Source organism: Trachymyrmex cornetzi, unplaced genomic scaffold (genome assembly GCF_001594075.2).
Source record: "Trachymyrmex cornetzi isolate Tcor2-1 unplaced genomic scaffold, Tcor1.1 scaffold88, whole genome shotgun sequence".
NCBI classification, from domain to species: domain Eukaryota; kingdom Metazoa; phylum Arthropoda; class Insecta; order Hymenoptera; family Formicidae; genus Trachymyrmex; species Trachymyrmex cornetzi.
The window spans coordinates 1,418,989-1,435,105 of NW_017300223.1; the positions used below are offsets into that span (position 1 = coordinate 1,418,989).

Here is a 16,117-nt window from a genome sequence, read left to right on the forward strand (position 1 = left end):
AGAGTCTAAAATGTAACTAAGTTAAGTTAAAATTATTTAACTTTTCAACTTTTTAACTTAACTTTTAGCTTTTTAACTTGGCACTACCCAACCCTGATAATTTCGAATACAAATCTAAATAATGCTTTTTGTAATTTGTAATCGTGCAAAAGTTTTTTAAATTTTTTATTTTGGTATCATTTTTCTTTGTGTTTAAGACTAAAATATTATCTTTTTACAAAAATAAACGTAATCTTTACTAAATATGAATTTAATTCTAAGTTAAGTGGAAAAACAAATACATATTAGTTTTAATAAATTATTTTATTCTGTAATTGAAACATTAATACAGTCATAATATAATCTGATAATACAATTAATTTTAAAGAAGAATTGTTTTCTGATAAATGTAAACACAACACTTACATCGCCGCAAGTGCAAGTGCGGATACTACTGCCAGTGCAGATACCATATATCCAGTACTATATACTTCCTTAATCGTTAGAAACATTCCTAAATCCCAAGCCTGCAATTTATACCAATAATCGTGACATTTATTGATATAATATTAAATGTATATAATATTAGATTGTGTCAATTCTTTCTGAGCAATAACAGAATGCAAGTTGGATGTAACAATTGTCAATTGCATTGTTAATATTCCTATTTGTTTTAAATTAAATTAAGTTAATAATACAATTACATAATAATTACATACCAAATGACGGATTCCATTGAACAGATGAAAAGTAGCAGGCAAAGCAAGCAAGGTCTTGCCAGCAAACAACACAGGTAAAGGTAAACATAAATTATTCATTGTTTCTATGAAGCATGGAATACCACCTGGTATAAGCAATGTGCCTGAAACATAAGACAGAAGTGTCCAATTTGGACATGTTTATATTATATACATTAGATAAACTAAACTGGATATATAAATTAGATCACATGTCTTACCTAAACCAAGAAACATTGCATAACTGGCGAGCATAATGCCAGTGGTACGATGCGTTACTGAGAGCAACGCTGTTAATTGAATTTGATAGATGGTCAAGTGCGGTGATAATGGTCTCTTCAAACGTATGTTCTTCTCATCGTGAGATTCATATGTTGCGCTTGAAAGTAACGGTTTTGAAACCGTGGAACTGAGGGGACTAAAACATGTTTTATTACATCTTTATTACAAGATGCAATTAATAAAAAACAAAATACAAGGTCTAAATGACAGACAAAAGTATTCTTATTAAAGCTGTGCTTGATGTACAACAATCATAACTATTTTCATAGAAAATTAGAAAAATTGATGTCTTTTGTACCCCTAGATAAATTTTGGCAGAATGTATAGTGACGAAATTTAAATATTGAAAATGGTTGCATAAATACTCAAAGATACGTCCTCATATAATATTCTTCCAGCATATTCGATGCTGTAAGAATTGAAACAATATGCTACTTATTTTATCAGTAACAAAACGCAATTAATGCAGTATGCTATGCTTAACATGTCTATCTAGGTACATGACAATTATGTAAATAAAAGGTTATGTATTACGTAAAGACTTACCAACATGTATATATGCTTCGAAAATGTCTAAAATCGACATTACGCCGACAAAGAAGTCTAAAAAGAATGGAACATCATTTACGTTTTAGTCTAATCTAACAAACAACATTTCAATAAAAAAACAAATTTTATGACATACCTCGTATAGATCAGCGCCATTTTTGTTGTAAATAGACCCTGTACTTTCTGCAGTTGATAAACGAGCACGAATGATTTTTATTATATATATATTGCAATTTTTAAAACAATAAGTAAACAATAGGTCTGTTCGACTTGCTTACACTTTTTACATTCAACATATTCGCTTTCTCTCTTTTCAGCGGCAAATGTATATCTATCTTATTTTAAGTGTAAAAAGTGTAAGAAGTCGAACAGATCAATTATATTCAAATAATTTCAGCTGAGACAAACTTGGATAGCGGAAAATTGTTGACTAAGGCCCAGTTTCACAATTCACGGTTAACTCTTAAGCGAAGTTCAATTTGTTTCTCATCTCTTTCCAATTCAAGAATTGGAAAGAGACAATGAATAAGTTGAACTTCAGTTAAGAGTTAACCGTGAGTTGTAGAACTGGGCCTAATAGCGTATTCGATTTACTGACTCGACCCGACTTCGAGTCAGTAGTCTGTTCTGTTTAGCTGCAAAAGAAGAGCTAAATTGTGTAAGAAATGCAGCTAAAAAAAACAGACTGTTGACTCAGTCGGGTCGAGTCAGTAATCGAATACGCTATAAGTTCAAGCAAAACTTGAACAATTCCCTAAGACTGATCAATATGATCTTATGAATTGCAAAAAAATATACTTTTTAATTTATATTTATTTATTAGTGACATGAAAGTTTATAAACTATTTCAAAAGAACACATAATGAATATCTGTAATCAAAATTTGTTGTTTCAGTTAAAGTAAATCTTCAGGGAAATTGAATTTCAGTTTTTACTTAATTGTTCAAAATTTTAAAGTTAATTCTGATTATTTTATATACTGAATTATATACACCTGATATACAAATGTATACATAACAATAGATATTTATGAAAGTTAAAATCAAAGATAAGAGTTAAACAGTAAGAAACATTGCTTTTAAAATATGGTAATTCTTGTAGTTTATAGAAAATGTATATATATATATATATATATATGTGTGTGTGTGTGTGTGTATATATATGTATAATAATTCTTAAAATGTACATGTATATACATACACGCTGAAATTAGGGTTTTAATAAAAAAGACTCCATCATGAATACAACTAATTTATCATTGCCTTCCAAATTAACAGAATACTAATATTAATAAATTTACACATTAAAATCGTATTGAAGTACATGCATACAATCTACGTGATTTCGTCCATTTCGGAACATATTTTTGATCTTTTCAAAGACTCACTAGAACTTTTTTTTTATGAATACCTATACATTTATTTATCAATTGCGACATTATTGCTGATTTATTTGTGCTTACGAATGTTGTACTCGGTCGTTCTAGTGACTTAATACATTAAACTACGCAAGCTAATATTGTACTGTTTAACATTATATTATTTAATTTTCGGCGATCTCCCCCATTTCGTTGTTTTCGCCACATGATCGATGCACAGCCTTGTCACTTACAAATCGGTAAATATCTTTTTATCTAACTCAGAAATCAAAACGTTAGGGTTTGAAATGGGTAAGGTGCATGAATAATCGCGGCATATGAAAACCGTCGCCCGATTTTTCTGCGGCTTCATTCTTTTAACAATCATATTTCTACGGAACAACACGTTGTCCTCAGAATCGGCTAATATGAGCACCCTACCAGGTATCAAACGCGAACGGATTATTTCCAGCATTTCAATCGTCTCCTTAGCATCTGCTTTGCCTGCTACATAAATCTGAAAAGAAAAATTCGTTTCAGAAATGTGTTAAGAGCACTTACAATCTCACGAAAGAGCTAATGTCATAGTAGATAAACAGGAGTACGCACCTGCGTTGGATGGTGAAACTCGATCAGCGCTAACATCATTTGTGGACATGCAGCCGGACAATTCGCAAGTTTATTGCCAAACGCACACAGAAGTTTTTCAGCTTTATGCCTGAGATCGTCACGATCCAAGTAAATCGCTAGGCGCAACAGATTTGAACATGCAATTGAATTACCAGATGGTTGCGAGCCATCGTCAGCTGCAACAAAAAACAGATGTTCAAAAAGTGAAGAGATTTACATGTCGATATCATGATTGAGAATGTAATAAAATAATCAACAAACACACAGATGTAATGAGATATTCAATAGACAGCATTATAAATATTTGAATGTAATATAATCTTTACAGTAAAATTAAGTTTCATTTGATTTTATTCAATTGACGTAATTGTTGCGTCAAACCTTGATATTTAAAACTAAAATTACTAGAAGAGCATTCAAACATACAATCTTTCGTCCGTGTAAGTATCGGAGACTCTTCGGCCATAGCAAAATAACCACCATCTTTCGAGTCCCAGAACAATCGGTCTTGAATATCTTGCAGCTCTTCGGCAAACTCGACCCAATGTGGATTAAAGGTGGCCTCATACAAGTCGAGCAATCCTTTCACGAAGAACGCATAATCCTCATGGAAGCCAGGTATCGGGTCACTCCTATAAATTGTCAGCATAGATTGTATATTGATAAAAAGTTTAAGACAATATTTACCTCTGTACAATTTTGTCGTCTCTCCTGCGGTAACAACTGCGAAGTAATATGTGTTTATCCTTATTAAACAGATATTTTTCCACGAATGTGGCAGCTTCCGTTGCTGCTTCAACATACTCCTTGTTTTTTACAGCTATTCCAGCACGCGCAAGGCCACTTATCATAAGACCTGTAAATAGATCACAAATGGTTAGATTTTACGGAAATGCAAACAATTCACGGTGATATTAACACAAATATTACTCATTATAATTCATTACCATTCCATGATGTGACCATCTTATCGTCCAAACTAGGCCACGGTCTATGTGATCTGTCTTCATATAAGGTAGTACAGGCTTCTTTAATATACTTTTGTGTCTCCTTTACACTAAGCTTAAAATGGTTAGCAGTATCTTCTATTCCCGACTGCATCGACAATACGTTTTTACCTGTAAGCTCGCCATGAGGATCCTATATTACAGAACAAAATTTATGCATTCATAAATTTTGTTTTATAAATATTTCTTGCTTTATAATTTTAATTGCAAAACATACTTGTGGTCTCTCTACATTTCCTTCCTTCCGTACTGAGAAATGTCGGCAGATAAGGTCAAAATATGTAACATTGTCCTTACCAGGTACTTTCTTTTTTAAAAGAGCCTTAAGATTGTCATAGCTCCAAACATAAAATGCGCCCTCCCGTTTCGCTGGGGCATCAAACGTAGGTAGTGAATCCGCATCCACCGCACTGAAGAAACCGCCTTCCTGAATAATGCACATGTTGTAAATATTTTATATCTTTCCACATGTTTGTTATTCTGTACATACAATTTTGATTTCAAAAAATCTAAGTGAGAACAAAATATTTTAAGTTAGAATCTCTCACAAGCATTGCACCTAGGACCTAGGACATTCAATATAATAGACAAATAAATGAAAAAGCAATGTAATACCATATGTGTCAGCATACGTAGGACATACGTTGCGATATCGTCTACGATATCGGAAAAAAAAGAATCTTTTGTAATGATGTACGCATCGGCGTAACATTGTATAAGCTGAGCTTGATCGTAAAGCATTTTCTCGAAATGAGGAACTTTCCATCGCGCGTCTACAGTATATCGATGAAATCCCTGAACGATAAAAATAGTTTAAATTTTTTAATTATTCCATTTGCATGTTGTAATAATAAAAATATTAAAAATATTAAACGAAGAAATTAGCCTTACTTTCCCCACGTGATCGTGAAGACGTTGTAATAAAAATATTAAAAATATTAAACGAAGAAATTAGCCTTACTTTCCCCACGTGATCGTGAAGTCCGCCAAAAGACATTTTCCTCAAAGTATTCAGAGATGCATTTAAAGACATCTCAACCAACATAGTAGAAGTACTTAGAACATGCATACTGAGAAGAAAATTTAAGTTGGTTGGCTCGGGAAATTTCGGCGAGTTCGGATTCGTAGCAGATGAGCTACCAAATCCGCCGTATTCTTCATCGTATATATTCAATAAGACGTGAGCACACAAGAAAGCGCAGTCAATTGCAGGAACTCCATCGTCCTGTATCATAAAAATCAATGAATAAAATACAATGTTAAAATAATTTTCAATTTTATTTAAAACTATTTCAAATATTAGCTCACTTTTATGTCATGTCTGCTTGTGCTTAATTCCTTCAAACGATCTGATACAATAGTGGCGGATTTGACCATTTTGTCTCTTCCTTCTGTCCACTAGAATAAAAGAAAATATTATTTATAAACCTAAAATTTCGTCTAACAGAGTAAAACATAAACCAAAAATATTTATGTTGGATGAAAAATATCGTTTTATATACCTCCTTCACAATTCGTATCAAATATAATGTAAACATTGCACAGCTGAAGTATGTTCCGCCTGTTATCGGCATCAAATCTGGTGTCAGGAAAACGTTCAATGGCCAACCGCAATGACCTCTCAATCTCTATCAAATGTAAATATCTTCATTACTATGTTGAGCAGAGTTAATATACAATTATATAAGTAACAAATATATTTATAAAGTATATTATGCTTAATATATTTATTAACTATAATATAATATACTAGGTGCAATATTATATTATAGTTAATAAATATATTAAGCATAATATACTTTATAAATATATGCGTTACTTATAATATGCATTTTGCTGTTTATTTTCAAATTTTGCATAATGCATAGCAATAAATTTAACACTTGCCTGAATAAACATCATGCACATCATATCGATATCGGGCCTCTCTTCTCTATCTACTTTAATATTTACATAATTCTCGTTCATGATTTTTGCAACTTCCTCGTTCTTAAATGATTCCTTCTCCATCACGTGGCACCAATGGCACGTAGAGTAACCGATCGATACAAAAATTATCTTGTTTTCCTTCTTTGCCTTTTCCAGAGCTTCGTCGCCCCAAGAATACCAGTCCACAGGATTCGTTGCATGTTGCAATAAATACGGCGATCTTTCCAATCTCAAGCGATTTTTCTTTACTTCAGGTTCGGTTTTGCTATCCTGTCGAGATGTTGATGCCATCTTGATGGATGAAAGAAAAGGCGCTTTACTGTTACTCAACCTATTAATTTTTTAAAACGTATTTCTCAATAATAATCTTTAAATTTTAGTTTTTATAGAATATTAGGCAGTCTAAATATAATAATACATAATTGTGTGTGCATGTGTGTGTATGTAATTACTTTTTCATTTTCCGTTCAATAATAGGAAGTGAAGCACTTTCAGTGAAATGAAAATTCTTATGATACCCGTGTGCTCCTGTACTGCACTGTTTCTTAGATAGCTCAGATACACAGCGAACTACTGATAAAGAACTGCATCTTCCCGAAATCATAACACGCCTGGCATGGAGAATACACACAACACAGTTGATCCTGCACATATATAAACAATCAAATAATTATTAAATAATTATTAAACTAAATAAACAGTATTATAATAATGTTGCTCATTTATCGGAACATCTTTCAATAAAAAAAAAAAGATTTATAGAAGTAACACAGTTGATCCTGCACATATATAAATATAAACAATCAAATAATTATTAAATAATAATTAAACTAAATAAACAGTATTATAATAATGTTGTTCATTTAACGGAACATCTTTCAATAAAAAAAAAAGAAGATTTATTATAGAAGTAAAAGTCGAAATTCTATACATTGCAAATAAAATTGGAAAATTTATAGAGGAAAGCCCCTTATTACGGGATAGGCGCCTAATATGAGATAGCGGCGTTTCTGTTAAACTAATAAACGCTATCTATTAGTTCCATCATGAATTTATTGCTTTTAAATTGAAAACCATTTAGTGGAAAATTCATTATTAGATCGTTATGCCTGTAGTTATTATAAAAAAAGATTTTAGAATTTGGATGTCTTTAAGTTTCATTGACATGAGCCTTTAAACCTTGTTTATTATTTAATAAGTAAATATTTGACAATAAATTCTTTATGTAGTGATAGAGTAAGATCGTACTAATAGAAAAATACGGGATATGTTGAATTGCTTAATTACAGAAGTCAAATTTGATGATCATTAAACCATAAGGCATGGAAATCGTAATGTTATACCCAGGATATTTCTAATATGAAATAACGTATGCTTCTATGTCGTAGTGAAAATTGTTGCTAAAGCATAAATGTTATTGTACAATAATAAAAAGGATGACCTGAATGAACATCGAGTGCTTATTTCTGCGATGCTTGGTTCCAACTACCTGAAGACGAATTCTGAGTATAATCCATCGCATGTTCATTTTTTGCGCACATTGACTGTGTTTGCTTGTACTTTCAAAACATTGAATAAACTTTTTTAATTGCAATATTGATGCACTTTGCATTTTATTATCGATTTCTCAGGGCATCTCATATTAGCACAATTTTTTGACTTTGCGATTTGCTCACTTTTTACATTTCTTTAATTTACAAAAAAAAAGTAAAATTTGAATTAAATTTTACATAACATTATCTTAAAGCTTATTAAATTCCCTTCAAATTGACCTATTATTTTTTTTAATTCTGCCCATAGGCTTCTAGCATTTACCCAAAATATACTTAGTATCTCATTATAGGGGTCTTTCCTTTACGTATATACATAAATTATATACGTCTGAAATAAATAGCTAAAGTTGAGCAATGCATTCTAAAACATCTTACATAAAGAGTGGTCTACTTATTATCTACTATATCATATTCATAACGTAGAAAGCATATTAAATTCAAACGGAAAATTAAATATATCATTAAAAGTGTATTAAAATAAAAGGATTCAATGAAAAGAGAGTATTTTACGAAATAATGTAGTTCGCAGACTGCGGCAAGCGCTGAAGAAACCATTGTCAAAATTCGCGGGGCACCCGGTATAAAAACAAAAGTAGAAATGGCGCATCTACGTTCTACGAGTGGATATCGCGCGGCGGATCGATATTTGGCGAAAATCACTCAGCTAATCGCAGATTCGTAAGCGTCATTCTTTTCAGTGGCGATTAGATAAGAACGTGCATGCTCGCCGATAATACATTACGTACGGAGACTCGCGAATGTCCGAGCTAGCGTAGACTCGTCGAATTCCCCTTGTCGATTTATGCTGCCAGAGATGGCGCGTCGATTGTCAGATTAATTACTACGCACTTCACAATTCACAACACAACAATCATACCTGCGTCAAAACTTCAAGATGCGCATGTAGTCACGTGACCAGGCACTATAACCCGCGGCGGACAAACTAGTCGAGCGAACGTTAATTATATATATATAGAAGTATAGATTACATGAATAAAATTACGAAATATTTTCGTCACGTTTATAAAGAGAAATTATATTAATTCTTAATACACAATGATTTTCTAGTCCTTCATTAGGCACGATAGGTATTTGTGTTTAATTTACATCACTTTATATTATTTATTACATTATATAATTAATTATATTCGGATAAATTTGTAGTTTTTGATGTGTAGATCGCGATTCTTTATTTTGGATGATTTTATAACAATAGTAACCTGTGTGTTCTTGCACTATGAAAATATTATTGAATATCAAGACCCTTAATACAATGTCAATATTTACAATGACAAATAAGACGCAATAGAAATATACAAACGCAGTGCCAATTTGGTCGACTTGCATCACGAATGACTGAAAAGGGGGGGAAGTATCATATTTCCTAAGCTCTATATTTATATAAGCACAATATGTTCCCAATACTCTAAATATTTCAAAAATCACTTTAAGTATGAGATGTAAGAAAGTAAAGCTGAAACTGAAGCTGAATGATCTTTTTTTTTACCTGATATAACATCGACGTTTCAATCGGTATTATCCACATCTTGAAACAGCAATTACGTTTTGCAATCAACAAGTCAATAAGCACTAATAATCTAAAAGGTATATACCATGTATTGCTGCAGTTACCACGCACTATTTATGTTTCTGAAGGATCCACAAATCTTAGAACATATACTACTGGAAGCGGAATAGGGCGCTGAACGTGAAGCCAACATCTGTGCGAGAAAAGAAGGTATAGAGTCCCAAATGTTAGCAATGCGCATGCGTCAGTATCACGGCTGTGTGAATTGTACAGTTGTATAGGCTGCGTTCGGAAACATCACCCGAATACCTCTATGTATCGTTTTATCCTTGTTGCTCACCCAATGTTAAATAAGGATAATGCTGGATTCACACTGTATCCGATTTTCGTCGTACGACGCTCTTCAACCAATCAGAAAACAAAATAAAATTCCGATGATACGAAGCAAAATCCATCGGAATCCTGTTTTCTGATTGGTTGCAGAGCGTCGTACGACGCAAATCGGATGCAGGGTGAATCCAGCATAAGGTGATATACAGGGGCCCGGGTGATATTTCCGAACGCAGCCTTAGCCCTCATATCCCTTAGATCTTCATACGGGCAACAGCGCTTTGATACCGAACGCTGATTGGTGAAAAACGGGTGATGGGGGTAAATTTTAGGCTGGCACCCAGTTGGACACGGCTCAATTGGATACGAGCCACTCACAGCGCTTGAGACTACAAAGCTCTTAGACACCTGGTCGCTGTGATTGGTGGTGTCCAATCGAGATCACCCCCTTTCTATAGAAAGAGAAATATAAAATGTGTTACACAAGGAAAATTCAATACCAATTTCACGACACGAAACAGGTCGTATTCATAATCGATTCTTGCTTTTAAGACTGTCTTAAGTACAATCTTAAGATGTCATAAGTCAATCCGTGGACTGTATTAGCATCTCAAGACATTATTTAAGACAGTTTTAAAATAAAAACGGACTATGAATATATATATAGCCCCATATTTAGCGTTTCACAGTTGGCAGCTCTTAGGCTTTTATCGACATTCATAGATAGAGAGGTCGGAGATTTAGAGAAGGTTGCAAACTGTACACGCCATGTTATTCTTCCACTATGCATGATACGTATTAGTATAAGTTATTTGAATTTAGCGGCGAGAAATCACATTTCTAAAGTCAATCTTATTAGAAGATACTGTAATTTTCAATTCTGTATGTAGCAGTACTAAGCAAATGCATTTTGAATTTGCCGCTTAATGTTGACGTAGTTTAGTTGCAGTTTCTGATTGGTTGTCGGGAGCTATCATGCGCAAGAGCATACCCTTGTATTTATACCATGAGCTCAGTATCAGGCTGCTCCTTGCCCTGATGAAGTGGACTGCAAGGTTCATGAAACGTTGGCATTTCAAGAATGGATCTGGACATGAAGGAAACCCGCGAAACGCATAACCTTCAACATAGAATAACTTTAAAATAAAATAAAAATAAAAGAAACTGCAATCAAGAATATTATTGAGATCATTTGTCATTTTAAATTTAACATACATAAAAATGTGATTTTATGAAATAACTATAATACTTACAAAATAATAGTTTTGTTTTAATCTTAAAAATAACTTTATCTTCAATCAGTATTTTTGTGCATAATTTTTCTGTTTGAACTTATCAGCCAATATTCCTGCTCCCACAGTCTTACTTTCAAAAGCTGATATATTCTTACGTTTTTTCTGTAGCACTCAGAGTTACCGATAATTGTTTTACGCTTATTGGCACAAATTGAGATATTAATTTGTCCCTATAATGGCAAGTGCTTAAAGAGAGATGTTTCGAAACAGTTTGACAATAAGATACTAAACTGTCATTCAGGGACTTGTCTAAGAATAATAATTTGAACTTGGCTTTCCATATAATTTTTTCTGCCCTTTCAAGAATATCAAACACTTCTTTACTAACTCTTATTTGAGCTCCAGGAGTATAATCTAAAATAGCTACAAAGGCAGATAAAGAGGATAGTGTAAACGTCAAATCAGAATTATCTTGCAATTTCAAATAACAATCTTCACATTTGATAAAATTCATCAATTTGAAAACAACATATTTACACATTCTATAAAATATTTGTTGTACAGTCTGACATAGGCTCACAATCACTTAGAGCTTAGAGAAATCGCAATGTGTTTCTAGAATTTCTTCTTTTTCATTTAATTCAGTTGGAAATTCAAAGATATCTAATCAATTGACTAATAACTACACATTGTAGATAACTTCATAAAATATAAAACGAATTATAGAAGGAAAAAAAATTGTATTGACTCAAAGATACCTAAGAATTGTTAATTAAATTGTAACTGACAAAACTAGAAGTGCATTTAATGTATTATTTGATTAATTTGTAAATTGTTTAATTACTTATATAATACTGAAGATGGCCATATTCAAGGCCGAAACGTTTATTGTTTGTAATGATATGTCTATCTAATCAATTTGTAAGAAATATTATATGTTTAATATATGATTTAAATTTACTAACAATATCTAGTGTGTGGCGAATGCTCAAATTTTAATTGTTTATTTTGAAGCCATGTAGTCGAAAAATATTCAGTTAAAAGTACATTCGAAAAGGAAGAAGTACATTCAAAACTTCATTATATGTGTAACTGGAGATAGGTATTGCATGGTTTCCTACTATACACATCTGTTTTAGTCTGTATTTGAACTGAAGAGCTGTTGGCTTGGGATATCCTCTACATATGTATGAAAAACCACTCCCAACTATTTTGACTTGATTGGCCTGGAAAAAAGAAAAGAAATTATTCCTCGTTTAAAAGACAATTTTATAAGGGAGAGTTTATATTGGCCGTAACTGTATGCCGTAATCTGTAAAAATTGACCAATCACCTTTGAGTATTCCCTTCTTAAAGTCGAATGGGAATATTCGACTGTGATCAGTCAATTCTTACAGATTACGGCATACGGTTACGGCCAATATAAACGCTCCCTAACTGAATCATTGATTCCGTGATAAGTATTACACGAGCCTGAGATGGTTTCCATAAACCACATCCGACTTTCATATTTTCGAAAACATGAGACATATTAGTTTTAGAAGTTCTATTGTATCATTATATTTTTTAGGGTTGTGAAAACTGAAAGCATGGTAAAGGTTTCTTCCGGTCATTATGTCAAACCATTCTCTAATCAATCTAATAAACCAGGCTGTTGTTTCCATTTGCAGAAGTCCGTTACCTTTTTGGACTAGAAATGTTAACGCAGATGCAGTAGAATGATTTATAACTCTAGTAGAATTTTTGACTTTCAATTTACAGAAATGGTTTGGTCTTAATACTGTTTTGCTTAATTTAGGCGCAAGTTTTAGCTCCATGAAATTTTAAGACTGATATGAACTGATATTCAATATAATCCATATCAACATTCCTAGGTAAATTATATATTTCTACAACATTTTGTGGCAAGTAAATAAAATGATTTTCCACAGCCATTTCTTTCAAATTTTTTAAAACATGAACAGGATCTGGAACTAACTGTAACATAATCTCTGGATTGCAAGGTGTTATATAGCATACACCATATCTGCCTTTGTAATTTTAAACCCTAATTTTGTGAGCAATTTTCTATTTCCCATGTCACAAACCAAAACAATTACTTTTAAATCTACATTATGACATTTTTAAAGTATTTCTAAAATAACTTCTTTAATTGCATCATTTATTGAATAAGATAAAGTGAAGTGGTAAGCTATAATACATACTACTTCCAATGAAAACCAAGTCCAAACAATTGGAAAAGTAAAGCTTTACATGTCAATTTATTTGTATTACCAGAAGTCACATTTCCAATATATGCCTTTGTACTTGTATCAAAATCGATCTGCTCTTTAATCGCCATTTCATCAAATACTAGTCCACAGATTTTCCATGTATGTGAAATATGAAGAACGATCAACTGCAGATATTTAAAAACATCTTCAAATATGCTGGGGCCCTATTCTTGAATAAATATCGCATGTGGAAATAGCAATTCCATATACAATCGACCAATCACAGTCGAGAAACTGTCATTTTCGTATGAGAAAATTATTCGTGTCATTTATTGTTATACTCAAGAATAAGGCTGTAAATTGGGTGACACGATCCACTCACAGCACTTGAGACTACAAAGCTCCTAAGCACCGGTTGCTGTGATTGGTGGTGTCCAATCGAGCCGTGATCAATCGGGATCACCCCGTTCAAATTTTACTGTATTTTATTTCTTAAAGTTTTCAATGAAGGAAATGGAGCAACAAGTTTAATTATCTGATTATAATCATGCAATCCACATACAAAATGTAAGCCCAATCCTTTTTCAATTGTTTCATCTGACCACTTGAAACCTTTTGTAGTATCGTATACAATTGCTCTTTGTTGATCTTTATTAAGAATTGTATTAATTATTTCAGTATTTTCCTCGATATTTTTTTCTAAGTCATTAACTTTATTTTTTAGGATATCTCTTTCTTTTTCAACCATTTTTAATTTTTCTTTTAGTATTTCATGTTCTTCTGGACTAGGTAAATTCTCCGTAGACAATATTTGGTTTGCAGTACATTCTGATGATATATGTATGTCTAGATTAGAATTTGATCTGTAATTTTCCTCTTCAAAGAATGTCTCCAATGTATTTATATCAATGGGTTCTTTCATTACAACACAATGTGCAGTATGGATGTACTTCTTCATACGTTGCCCAAACATAATAGATTTTCCTTTTTTGAAAGGTAAACAATAATTATGTTCTTGTAATTCATTTGAATATTGCTCTCTTTTGCAATTGTTATTTTCTTGCTTCTCAGAATTTTCTGTAGCAGTATACGAATGATCACTTCTTAATTCTGCCTTTTTGTAAGGAAGAAATTTAGTTGATTTATTACATCGCTGTTCTGGTTGAATTCCTGCAAGAGATTTCTCTTTCATAAGTTCTACACATTTGCAAAAGAAACTTGGTATGGTACCTTTTCTTATAATTTTTTTGGTACCAATGCGGAATAATTCTGATGGATCGAAATGAACCTAAAAAATAAGAGGTACACGTTAGAGAAAAATATCTGTCCCACCAACTATCATTAACGTAACATCAATGTTAGAATTTTTCACGCAACTATGTAATCTTTACATTTGCATTATACTGAATTTAATATATTGATATTGAGTGAAAAATTATAACATTGATGTTATTTTTGTTGGTATTTACGGGAGTTACATTATAAAACATTTGTATGCATGCTTCGATACTGACCTCACACAGTACAGCTGATTTTGGAGGTTTCCAATCAGAAATTCCAACAGCATTAATCCATTTTTGTCTCAATTTTGGATCTCGAGCAAAGTTTATACAACCATATCTTTCTTTATTGGAATTGGTGCACCTGGGAGCACTACACCTGGCAGGCATTTTGTAATGTGCATAAATCCTGATATCTGAAATGAAAAAATTCGTAGTTTTATTTCATGTATATATGTACAATAAAGGAAGGTATTGTGACCATAGTTGTGAGCAACGGCACAACTTCGCCGTGATCTTTATTATTTTTCCTAAACAGGTGTCCCTACTAAATGACTCGATAATCAAGCAAACTCATCGCTAAATATTCACACTTTTCACAAGCTCAAGTTGGGCGCCAGGCACGAGAGAGCATGCCCTTCTTTCGTTAAATGCCGCTTATTTTATCAGACTCACGCGCAATTGCAATTCATGACGACAACAAGGGTGATTCGCTACTGACGAGGAATATATCGGAGAACAAGAGAGACAGACGGCAATGACACAGAATTTAACATGAAAATGAATAACAAGTATATTTCAAGGCATTCTTTCATACAGATGTTTGTAACCGCTCGTGAGTAGTCTGTCAACCCCCGCGACGACCAAAATTATTAAGGCCCGTCTACAATACATGGAGTAAGAAGTAAGAGTAAGAAATTGACCAATCACAGTCGAATGTGAGAAGAATAATCGACTGTGATTGGTCAATTTCTTACTCTTACTTCTTACTCCGTGTATAGTAGACGACGCCTACGAGAGGTCAGGGATCTTGAAAAAGATCCCTCACCTAAGCGAGGTTATAAGTATTTACACCGTCGCGACCTGTCAAGGCTCGTCTACAATACACGGAGTAAGAAGTAAGAGTAAGAAATTGACCAATCACAGTCGAATGTGAGAAGAATAATCGACTGTGATTGGTCAATTTCTTACTACCCTCACCTAAGCGAGATTATAACTGTTTACACCGTCGCGACCTGTCATGTTTAGGTTAGATTTAGAGTATAGGTGGCGGCCTAAACGTAGGGTGTAAACTAGGCCATTGGTCGCGTTCGGCAGACTCAACTGTATGGAGCAAATCCGTGAGCGCTCGCTGCTATTGGATGATCTAGAAGAATACACCAATATGGCCTAAACGTAGGGTGTAAACTAGGCCATTGGTCGCGTTCAGCAGACTCAACTGTATGGAGCAAATCCGTGAGCGCTCGCTGCTATTGGATGATCTAGAAGAATACACCAATAGCAGCGAG

General features: G+C 33.0%; 3 protein-coding genes across 6 annotated transcripts; all 3 read right to left on the reverse strand.

The window, feature by feature from the left end:
* Positions 1–315: 315 nt before the first annotated feature.
* On the reverse strand, positions 316–2,024 carry LOC108769246 (succinate dehydrogenase cytochrome b560 subunit, mitochondrial). The gene is made up of 6 exons (XM_018520122.1): positions 1,956–2,024; positions 1,684–1,730; positions 1,545–1,601; positions 938–1,134; positions 699–841; positions 316–506 (listed from the first exon to the last, which is right to left on the reverse strand). The coding sequence occupies exons 2-6, from the start codon at positions 1,701–1,703 to the stop codon at positions 402–404; spliced, it is 522 nt and encodes a 173-aa protein (XP_018375624.1). The 5' UTR covers positions 1,704–1,730; positions 1,956–2,024; the 3' UTR covers positions 316–401.
* A 787-nt stretch (positions 2,025–2,811) lies between these two features.
* On the reverse strand, positions 2,812–9,718 carry LOC108769290 (spermatogenesis-associated protein 20). Of its 3 annotated transcripts, none has more exons than XM_018520188.1 (13): positions 9,637–9,718; positions 6,923–7,114; positions 6,429–6,801; positions 6,044–6,169; positions 5,850–5,939; positions 5,503–5,766; positions 5,157–5,336; positions 4,759–4,968; positions 4,482–4,674; positions 4,222–4,390; positions 3,961–4,166; positions 3,514–3,710; positions 2,812–3,421 (listed from the first exon to the last, which is right to left on the reverse strand). In XM_018520188.1, the coding sequence occupies exons 2-13, from the start codon at positions 7,072–7,074 to the stop codon at positions 3,155–3,157; spliced, it is 2,427 nt and encodes an 808-aa protein (XP_018375690.1). In that variant the 5' UTR covers positions 7,075–7,114; positions 9,637–9,718; the 3' UTR covers positions 2,812–3,154. The 3 variants fall into 3 exon arrangements, with proteins under 3 accessions (XP_018375690.1, XP_018375689.1, XP_018375691.1); XM_018520187.1 differs by having other exon boundaries at positions 9,531–9,717; XM_018520189.1 differs by lacking the exon at positions 9,637–9,718 and adding an exon at positions 8,770–8,897.
* Positions 9,719–13,760: 4,042 nt separating this feature from the next.
* Positions 13,761–15,460, reverse strand: LOC108769238 (uncharacterized). Of its 2 annotated transcripts, XM_018520110.1 has the most exons (4): positions 15,285–15,460; positions 14,844–15,025; positions 14,560–14,617; positions 13,761–14,499 (listed from the first exon to the last, which is right to left on the reverse strand). In XM_018520110.1, exons 2-4 carry the CDS (start codon positions 14,997–14,999, stop codon positions 13,805–13,807), a joined length of 909 nt encoding a protein of 302 aa, XP_018375612.1. In that variant the 5' UTR covers positions 15,000–15,025; positions 15,285–15,460; the 3' UTR covers positions 13,761–13,804. The 2 variants fall into 2 exon arrangements, with proteins under 2 accessions (XP_018375612.1, XP_018375611.1); XM_018520109.1 differs by having other exon boundaries at positions 13,761–14,617.
* Between the last annotated feature and the right edge of the window lie 657 nt (positions 15,461–16,117).